Here is an 11,043-nt window from a genome sequence, read left to right as displayed (position 1 = left end):
TATAATATATAATGTAATATATATATATATATATATGAACACACACATATACACCACACACACATATTTTTCTATATATGATACCAAAGAGCCAATTTAAGAATATAACTAATATACTATGTACAAGAACATAAAGTCACATTAATTTTGTAAAATCTAACGTGCAGATCCAACAAAAATCCATTTTTGCAGGATAGTCGGTGCACCGCGGTGACTGCTTAGTATTCGAGACATTGTTTATATCATAATTGGTTCTCTGAGATGATTATGTGACAACTCACGAACATACATACTAATAGCGAATTCGATTGGATACACTAATGCCAACTAGTGTATATTAAAACCGTTGTATACTGATTTTTTCTGAGTGAAAAAGTGCAAATATTTCGAATTATAAAATACATATTTGATCTAACACAATAAAGTGAAGATTTCAGGGTTTAATCCGTTCCTATATCTATATTAAATACACATCTTTTTATGTATCTCTATCAGTATACGATAGTTTTAACGTGTAACCGAATTCGTTATGAATCATTATATAGAAATTGACATTCACGTAAAAATATCCTACTACGTGCAACGTTTTACAAATATTCTGTATATATACACTTAATCTTTTTTCTTGAAACTATCCAAGTCATCTTTGACGATTTTTACAATCGTCATTAATTCGTCCAATGTTTATACATTTATATATAATCATTTAAAATTCATATTGTATTCATCCGATATCGCGTTTCATTTTGAGACAAATAAATATCTCGTTTAATCATATCACGCTTTTTTCTCCTTGAAAAAATAAAAACTGGATTAATAGTAGAAGTCTGCGAATCAGAATCAGTTTAAATCGAATCGAATCATAGTGGATTTGGATCATTTTGTTTCTAAATTTGAGAGATTCGAAACCAAATAAGTTTGAAATTTTAAATTCACCTATTTTGTTTTATTTTAATGTAAATCTAGGAAAATTAGATTCGTTTTTAAATCAAAGATTCGATTCGACGCAAAAATTTCAAATTCGATTTAATTCGTTTTCGAAAATACTGAGATTTGATTCAATCTCACAAATCTTTCATTCGCACACATTCTAATTATATAACAAACGTTATTAATAAAGATTTTACGACACAAATGTTAATCATATACAATATTAATTGCAACTAACAAATACTCTAAGATAAAGTTCGCACAGTAATTCAATATTGTACTTTTTGCCTTCATTCGATCAACTCAGTAAGCCAAAAGTAGAACTTCATGTATTAAATTATAATAATAAAAAAGTAATATTAAAATAATGTCATTATGGAGTATAATCAGATCGACTTTTAATCTATTCACTCCATTTTTTTTATTATGTAATCATATTGCAACAATGTGATGGATATATAAAAAATTGTACCATGTTTACATGTACTTTGTATTTTTCTCTTCGATCCAACTTCTGTCATAGTACTTCCTCGAAAAATCTATAATTTTATTGATACTATATTTGAATATAATTCAAATAGACCAGGACTCGGCACGCTTTAGAACTTTCGGCCAATTCGAAAATCGGCCGAAAGTTACAAAGCGTGCCAAGCCCTGAAATAGACCAAACAAAAAATTTCAAACGAAACAAAAGGTACATGGTGATGAGCTGCACACGTTGGATACAAAATAAATGATTTATATATTATGATAATTATATGTATACGCGTGCGTATGTGTGTGTGTGTGTGTGTTTTGTGTGTGCGTGTTTTGTGTGTACGTGCGTGTGTGTACTACGTGTACACATACGCATGCACGCATATAAATATATATATATATATACAAACACATTGTGATATTTGTCTTGTTATTAACACAATTTAGTTCAATTATTTATCAATACAAATTAAAACATAAAAAAGATGAAACCTGAGTCTACAGTATAATACAAAGTTCCAGAAATAGTTCCCGAGCGATGTTAATCGAATTAAAAGATATTCAATACATCCTTCAATACATGAAACTCGAAAATTCAAGTGCAGCTAAGGAAATTATATGTACTCGAAGAATTTTGCGATGCTCATCAGAGAATCGAAGAATACAATAGGGAAAAAGGGAAAGAGTGATGAGACAGCGGTGGCAATAAAGGGCCCATAATGATCGTTGCCTCTTGTAAAACAACAAACCTCATCCGTGATAAATAATTATGCGATTTAATGAAACAAATATACTAAAGTAGAACAAATCTCCGCGCCGTTCCTCGGCTCGGATAAATTATTAAATCAAATGTGTATCGGCACGTGCACCAATAACTCGGCACGACTGGAAAACACCGCGGAGCACATCTCGCATGTATACTCTACTCTGTCTGGTATTATCGTTTCCGGGACATCGTCTACCGACGCAATAACACTATGTATGGCGAGCATCCTCGGCGGCGCAGACTCCACTTTGACACTGAGCTTAACGTTGTTATCTCTTGCCTCATTGTCCATCTCGTGCACAGTGCTGTGTGGCAATATGCTCTCCTCCTCCTCGTCATCTTGAGCAGTAACAACACTCGCTTCAAAAGCTACTTCCAGATTACTGCCATCCACTGCGTGCTCCATCAGTTGTATATGATCGTCATTGGTCTCCATGGTATTATTATTGTTATTATTATGTAATTGTAACAGCTGCTGCTGCTGCTGTTGCTGCTGTTCTTGTTGCTGCTGTTGCTCTTCTGTTACTATTAATGTGTTCAATTCCTGCTTTACTATTTGCTTCTGCCTCTTGGTCCTCTTCGTGGTAATTGATTTTCTTTTGTTCGATGACTCCTGAGTTTTACTAAGAGCTAGGATATTACCATTGTTATTCCTGTAACTGTCACCTGTGGCCTTTTGCATACCTGGCTCTTGCTTAATATTCGCTAATAACTGCTGTGTCGTAGACGCATCCTCCTTTGATGATTTCGTTGCGAACGTTGCCGGTAAAAGTTGCGATTTACCCTCAATATGGTAACTAACATTCTTTGTACGTGGCCGATTCCGCTCACCACCCGGAAAAATGCCAGACTTGTGCTCATTCGGCATCACTTTAGGCGTTCGGGTCACCATTGTTTTTGTCTTCTGGCCCTTTTTCGCGCCATCGCTACCCACTTCCACCGGTACCCGCGTCTTCTGTGTGTGTATCATCTTCGGCCGGCCTGACTGATTCGATGTTTGCGTTTCCTGCTTCTTTTCCTCCTTGCGCAACTTCTTCTTTGAAACTTTCGATTTGGATGCATTTAATTTGGAGTTACTCACAATAGAGTTTATATTCTGTAGAGAGCTTTCAAAACTTTTTAATACATTCTGATAGCCTTCCTCAACATTCGATCGTTGTTTGTTTTTTTTACCAAGTTTCCGCTTCGTGTTGTCTTCTGAATCAGAACCGCCAGTACCAGTACCAGTACCAGTACCAATACCAGTACCAGTACCAATACCAGTACCACCACTCGGTCGTGGTAATATCGGTATATTACCGCTACGAGTGATACCGCTTCCAGTACCTTCCACGATGTACATAAACTCGTTTCTACGTACCATTGTATTTGTCTCAAGAGGTTTTGCTTTGCGTCTTCTCTTATATTTGCGCGGTCCAGTTTGTGGCTGGCGTTTCAGCGCAGTGTTGTCGTCGCAATGCTGCACTATATGTGCCACTACCTCTTCGGAAGTGCCGAATGAATTGCCACATACCTTACACAAAAACGGTGCTATAGTGCCCATGCATTTTGGATCCGGACCAGAATGATGAGCGCGCACGTGTTCTCGGAGAACCACCTGTAGGAGAAACAAATTTTATATTTGATTTTAGGTTTATAATCAAAACTGAATTGTATAATTTTAGAACATGATTTATAATAATTATTCCATACTTTAAATTATGCCAAACAGCAATATATATAAGCACACATATATACATATATATATGTACATATATATATTGTATATACATATATATATATACATATTGCTACCAAATTACAATTTATTTCGGTTTTGGATAATGTGGTTAATTATTCACTTTTCAAATCATTAACGCGTGAAGTTTCAAAAAAGAAAGTACAAGATATTTATAGTTTAATGTGCGTTACTATTTTTCTTTTAACTAACGCATATTTGTTATTTGTACAATACTTTCACACATTTTGACTCCTGATCAACTTACTCTCTGATTAAACGCCCGAGGGCAAATCGCGCATCCGTACGGTTTCTCGCCAGTGTGAATGCGCTCGTGTTTCCTCAAGGTACCACCGTCTGCGAAAGCCTTCCAACAAAATCGGCAACCATAAGGTCTCTCGCCAGTGTGGATACGTATATGGATCTGTTGTGAGCTGCGGCTACCAAAGGTTTTCCCGCATTCGCGGCATGGGAAAGAACGGCCACCTAATTCCCTGTTATGTGAATGACGGTGGCTTACGAGAGCGCGTCCATCAGGGAATTCTTCGCCGCATTCGTCACATGCTACCATTTTATTGCGATGTGATACCATATGTCTGTAACACACAATATGTATTTTCGAAAAAATATAAGATAATCAAAAGGCTCAGTTGAATAAATCACAAAAATAAACAAGATACCAATGTGATATATTTTCGATTAAATAAAAAAGGTGTATTTTTAGGAGAGAGATTCTGATAAATAAAATATTCTAATGCAAAACTACAATTTTTTAATATTATTTTATTTATACCTTCGTAATCGGGCTTTACTGTGGAAGCGTTTTGTGCACTTTGTACAACCGAAAGTCTTATCGACGTTATGTATCCACGAGTGCTTCAATAAACTGCGTTTGTCTTTGCACGTTTTTCCACACAGCGTACACGTGTTTGGCGGTGCATCGTCAGCATGATTCTGTCGCACATGCTCTGCTACTTCTGCTTCATCACGGCATCTTGCTCCGCACAATAAGCAACGACGACTAGGAGATCTTGTTTCAAATAAATTATTAAATAAGTATACACATATACGTTATAAATGCGTCTGAAATTTATTCAATTCAAAGAAACAGAGTCGTTTCATATATATAATCAATATTATTACTACATATTTTTTTCTACCAATTCTAACTCGACCAGTGAATTATGTTAACAAAATATTTGCAAAATTAAATATTACTAATTTCGCAGTATATTGATTATTAATAGTAAGTTGATAAAATTTAGTGATACCTTGAAGCATGAAGTTCCGCATGTGCCAACAATGCTAGAGCCTCCTCGAACTCTTCTCCACAAACATTGCACATGTGATGCTGACTGGACTCTACTGTAACCATCTCCGACTTCACGTGAATTCTATACATATTAAATGTTACATGAACTTAAATACCACACCCATGATAATAGGTGCGTTCGGTTATCACTTACAGTGCTTGTAAGCATCATTTGTCCTTATTTAATTTGTTAAATAACAAGGATTAATTGATTTACAAAGTGTAAACATGAAAACGGAACGCACCCAAAATGTTCAATTATTAAAATTTATATTTTCTATTCATGAAATTTATAAACTTTTAACTCGAACATAATACAATCCTGAGTACTCAACCAAGAACTCCGTGTTGATGATAGTGACACTGAATTAGTCGGCGGCCTGGCAAAACTGGTAGTTACACACATAATTACGAGCTCATGTCGTGTGCTCATTTTCGGGCCGAAGACGAGCACACAGACATGGGGTCATGCTTGTGTGTGTATAGCGCCTCGCCACGGTAAAAGGCTGAATTAATACGTATGGAAAAGTGATATTTTGACGACAAAATTTTTGTTGCGTGCCATTTCGCTTATTTGTGAAAATATGACTTGCCTCGTACCGTGAAAGTCCTAAAATGGGCAAAAACTACAGTTATCTTGAAATTTTATACGTAAAAGCGTATATTTCACTCGTTTTATTAGTTGATAAACTGTATGTTTCTGTCAGAGTATAGGTTCATACGTTTATATGCTCTTTATGACCATTTACTGAGTGATTATTAATTAAAGGAAGAAAGGACAGTTTCTGCCCATTTTTACAAGTATTTTTAAGCTTGTATGGAGCTGTCTCACCCGATACCGGAATCGAGGAGGAACCGAGGAGAAGACTATGGGAGACGACGAGCCGGAAACTCTCGGAGGCAGGGAAACGCAGGTCGCTCCATACAAGCGATCTCGTCTTTACATTTATCTAAATTATCTTTATTTAAAAATGGCACGCAACAAAAATTAATGTGCATTTCTTGCTTATAATATTACAATTCCAACATGGCCGTTTTGACTACTCAGGAGCCTTAAATAAGATTTGAATCAAATTTTCGAGGTTCAAATTTGATAATCCTGATATTATACAAAAGGTATTAAAAGATACCAAACGGAAAACTTGGAATTCAAAAATTGAATTAAAATTTTATTTCATATAAGAGTGTCTATGTACGGAATTGTATTATCATTTTACTATCATCAACAACTATCATTATATTTGGAATTTATATCCAAACATTTATGTTTATTGAGACAGGTAAAAATTTTTTAATATTTTGTACAAATTTAAAAGACTTACTTCTGATGGCGTTTCAGTAAATCCAAGCGATGGAATGATACTGCACAAGTGCTACAATAAAATTCGCCAATTTTTTCGTTATATTCGCCAGTGTAAGTCGCGTCATTGTCATACTCCTCTGCATCAGATGTTTGGGGAATGGTACCACCATGCTTGGTACGCATATGGTCCCGCAGACTGTTAACATCCCAAAACATATCACCACACGAGGTACATTCAAATGGACTGTCACCACCGTGAACACGAGCATGTGATGCTAGTGCCTTCTCTCTAGCAAAGCCAATGCCACAAGTTTGACAGACATATGGCTTTGTTGAATCAGTGACAGGCCATTGCTGCTGCTGCTGTTGTTGCTGCTGCTGTTGTTGTTGCTGCTGCTGTTGCTGCTGCTGCTTGCCTGTCACCTCCTCCATCTGCCATCTCGAACTAGATGCATAATTGCCACTGCGTGCAGAATAATCGTCGGTCAGCTCGTCCTCGTAGAATAATAACGCATCCTTGTAAGCATTGTCTGGTTCATACACATACTTGCCCATCTCTATCTTGATTTCCTCAATATTGCGTTTCGACATGTTGCCAGCAGCGGTGTTGTTCTTCCGTTTGCGCGGTGCACTTGATTGTACCTTTTTGCGCCTGCCTTTGTTACCACCGGTTGTTACTTCCTCTTCCTCAGCAACTAACGAGTCCTCATCAGGGTCGTCCTCGAGACCATCTTGTGATGACGGTGCATATGCATGGACCTTCAGATGATTATTCAAATCACATTTGCGTACGTAGCGAGATCCACATAAGTTGCAACCATATGGTCGATCTGTTTGATGTGCCACAATGTGATTCATCAAATTTGCCTTCTTTCGAAACCTACGACTGCAGTAGTCGCATGGATACGGCCGAGCGTTAGAATAAGAATCTTGATCAATTGGCAATGGTATTTCCATGTCATCATATTCCAGGAGATTTTCAGTCACTTTAGCCTCTGCAATCTCAATCCTTAAAAAAAAAAAAATTTTATTAGTAGACAGATTATAAAAAAAATCAAAGAAATAATTTTTTAATTCATATATATATATACATAAAGATACAAAAACATTTAGATTAAAACAATGAAAAGTTTAAAACTTTGTTAAAGAGAAATAAGTCATTTTAAATATATTCTTAATTATTGAAGTAGTATACACTTGTAAGATAAAAATGAAATTGATCTATATTTGAAGTAGATAGAAAATTTCAATGTAATCTAATGCAGCAACAGACAATTCTTTCGAAATAAATCTCTTGTGCAAAGTTCTCTGCAACTGTTCTCTTTCTGTCTTAATTTAAAAAAAAAAAATAAAAATAAACTATATATATGTAAAGAATTTAGATTCTAATGAACTGATCTTTCATATATCTGTACTTACCCATCGTCTGGACCAGATCTATCCCAGTTATCAGCTATTACTTCCTCAGTGACTTGTATATTCAGATAGTCATGTCCCTGATCCTGTGGAACTATATAGATCGACTCCATATCATTGGATTGAGGTACCATCAGTATCTCAGTCTCAGGTATCACATCAGGAACAGTTTCGACAGTTTCCTCCACTGCTACTTCCTCACAGGCACCAATTACCTCCTCCTCTGATGCGACCAGTTGTGCCTCCAGGCCGCATATCACCTCTCCATGGAGCTCTACATCTCCTACCCATTGTAGGTTCAAATCTCCAGCAACGTCCATTTTGTTCGGTCTTTAAACTACTTGATCACTGAAATTACAAGCAACATAAGAAATCGGTCAGACAGTCTTGCTTGGCTCTGGAGTATCGTCGTATGTGAACTGCACGATCAATCTCGCGAACTCAAATCAGATGAATAAAACGCTGGATTCACGAACCTGCTGCAGCCATACGATTAACAAGAATTCATTTGTTCACAAATTGCACGTTTTTATTGCAAAATGGCTCGACATTACGAGAATTCACAAGGCGATCTGTTTCAAGATTAGATTCCACACGAGTGTGATCCTCCGTGGATCAGAGGTTACATCATGCGGCAAGTCGCCATGAAGGAGTTTGCGGCGTAGGTGCGCGGACGACGTTCGCGTATTCCTTCCGTGAAGTACAACGGGAAGGCGTTATGAGATTACGGGTAACACGCTACGGCGAATAATTATCGGCAGACTAAGATCCCCCTCTTCCCCCTCCACCAAGCAAGTCGTCACCATTGCAGGACAAACGATGATCGCGCGAATCCACAACAGCGCGATCGATCCGAATTTGGCCGATCAGCGTCGGATCACGTCTTGACACGGGCCTGAGGTTATAATTATATAGGTTATAGCGAACGTTAGAGGTTATAACGAAAGCAGGACGTGCCGTGTTCCTCGGTAACGTGGCGTTGGCGGGGAATGACGGTGGCGTCGTGACGCCGAACGAGGAGTGTCGAGTGGCGCGACGAGCGGTAGTGGCGACGACGATAACGGCAGAGCGGTAGCAACGGCATCCAGACGACAATACCAAGCCATCCGACCGCGAACTTCACAAGCGAGGCCGCCTTTCGCCTTTAAGAGGAAACCCTCTGTCTTTTTCTCGCTCGCTCACTCTCTCTTTCGACGAGAATGAAACACGCGCGCGCGCGCGCGCGGAGCTCGAGCGAAGGCGCAGCGTCGCCGCGCGGACACGCCGAATGCGACCGGCGAGACGCGAACGTGGAAATGAACACGACGGTTATGGAATGGTTCTACTTACTCTTTCAAAGTCCTGAACGTAAAAACGCACCCTGTAACCTAACCAAAATGTGCTCAGTTTCGCGATCACGACGGCAGCGTCGACCTTCGCTTGTTTTCAATCCTGGTGGGGGATGCGCGTAGAAATAAAACGTGACAAAATGGCGGTCCATGCGCGCGCGCGATCATGAGCTCTGGCATGAGTCGTGTGTAGATAAGATTAGAGTCTTATATAAAAAGAGAAACTACATCAAACCTCACCATCAGATTGGATCCCTACCATCGTTGGGCGCGTTTAGCGGACTCAACAGTTAAGTGAGCGCTCGCCGTTATTGGTGTATTCTTTTAGATCATCCAATTAGAATTTTAGATCTAGAAGAATACACCAATAACAGCGAGCGCTCACTCAACTGTTGAGTCCGCTAAAAGTGCCCATTCCCTACGCCGCCATATTTGGACTTTAGGGCCTCTTTCACCAACGCCGATTAACTTAATCGACGATTAGTCCATTGGAATTGACCAATCGCATTTATCATTTAGTTCCAATTCCAATGGACTAATCGTCGATTAAGTTAATCGACGTTGGTGAAATTGGCCCTAAGGCCGGAATCAGACTACGCATTGAAAATTGAGATTGAAGATCGAAAATTGAAATTTGACCAATGAGGATAAAGAAATTTAGCTCCTATTATTTTGATTAGCCAAAATTCAATCTCAATTTTCAATGCGTAGTCTGATTCCGTAAGGTCTTAAGCAAATCGATCAATCAATCAAGATTAACCCCCGTATTCATAATCAGACCTTATACAACTTAAGCTTCCTTAAGGATGTATTTATCTTTAGATACTCAGTAGCCAATAAAATAATTCGTAGATCATCTGAAGATAAATTTAAGGAAGCCTTAAGTATAAGGTCTGACTATGAATACGGGGGTAAGATTCACATTTTAATACGCTGAACTGTGATGGCTACTAAAATTTTTGTACTTGTGATGGCCATGAATCCGTATTTCTGAAAATTTGAATCTATTTGAATCCATTTCAATCCATTCTCAGATACTGGGTCCATATGCAGCACAAATCATTGCAGTGGCTTCAGCAGCATTTTTCTTCAGATGAAACGCGAAGTGGATGGAAAATCGAATATGTTCTTTGGTTATTGCCATCGTGAACACTACTGATTTTTGAGGTTATGTGCATCAAACGCCAAACTGTATGGCATTTTAGAAGGCCAAATGTTAACGCTTTAAAACCGCAAAAGGGCGGGAAGATATATAAAATTTAAATTGCTATTTCGGTTGTATGAAATCTAAAGCTCAGAACTTTTTTTGTACACCTAATATTTTCATTTCATATTTAACATAACGCATGGAAAATCGCACCTCCGTTCCTATTTTGATAAGATCCGTAATAATTAAAAATTCGAAAGACGAAATAATTATAATAATCGGATCCTCGGAAACTCGCGTTTCAATCCTGCAAAGTGGATTATACATTTAAATTTAAATCCTTAACTTTGAAAAGCGTCGATTAATCGATCGACTTTTTGCCCATCCCAATCGACCGTTCATCCGTCATCGTCGCTCGTGCGGTGCGGACGGTATTTCCTTTGATCCCGTGTTTAAAACATTCGCCCGTGTTATGCTGACTTTTTACATTTGGAAAACTAGGACAGGAAGCGATTGGCGGGGTTGACGAGATCGGGCAATAAGCTTTTATGCTTCGTGGGAAACGTTCGCTTGTGTTTCGAGATGCCTCTTGATAGTTTGAGACTCCGCATCTCCTATCTCGCCGTCGTTTTACGATCTCGTTCGTG

The 11,043-nt window shown here is 38.2% G+C and overlaps 1 protein-coding gene across 1 annotated transcript; it reads right to left on the bottom strand.

The window, feature by feature from the left end:
* Positions 1–2,125: 2,125 nt before the first annotated feature.
* On the bottom strand, positions 2,126–8,241 carry LOC108782139 (zinc finger protein 420). Its single transcript, XM_018550319.1, has 8 exons — positions 7,925–8,241; positions 6,525–7,514; positions 5,162–5,284; positions 4,684–4,920; positions 4,159–4,486; positions 3,497–3,770; positions 2,700–3,382; positions 2,126–2,651 (listed from the first exon to the last, which is right to left on the bottom strand). Exons 1-8 carry the CDS (start codon positions 8,239–8,241, stop codon positions 2,253–2,255), a joined length of 3,351 nt encoding a protein of 1,116 aa, XP_018405821.1. The 3' UTR covers positions 2,126–2,252.
* Between the last annotated feature and the right edge of the window lie 2,802 nt (positions 8,242–11,043).

This window comes from Cyphomyrmex costatus, unplaced genomic scaffold (genome assembly GCF_001594065.2).
Source record: "Cyphomyrmex costatus isolate MS0001 unplaced genomic scaffold, Ccosl1.0 scaffold97, whole genome shotgun sequence".
Taxonomy (NCBI): domain Eukaryota; kingdom Metazoa; phylum Arthropoda; class Insecta; order Hymenoptera; family Formicidae; genus Cyphomyrmex; species Cyphomyrmex costatus.
The sequence above is the reverse complement of the archived record's forward strand: the minus strand, read 5'-3'. Positions and strand labels throughout refer to the sequence as shown.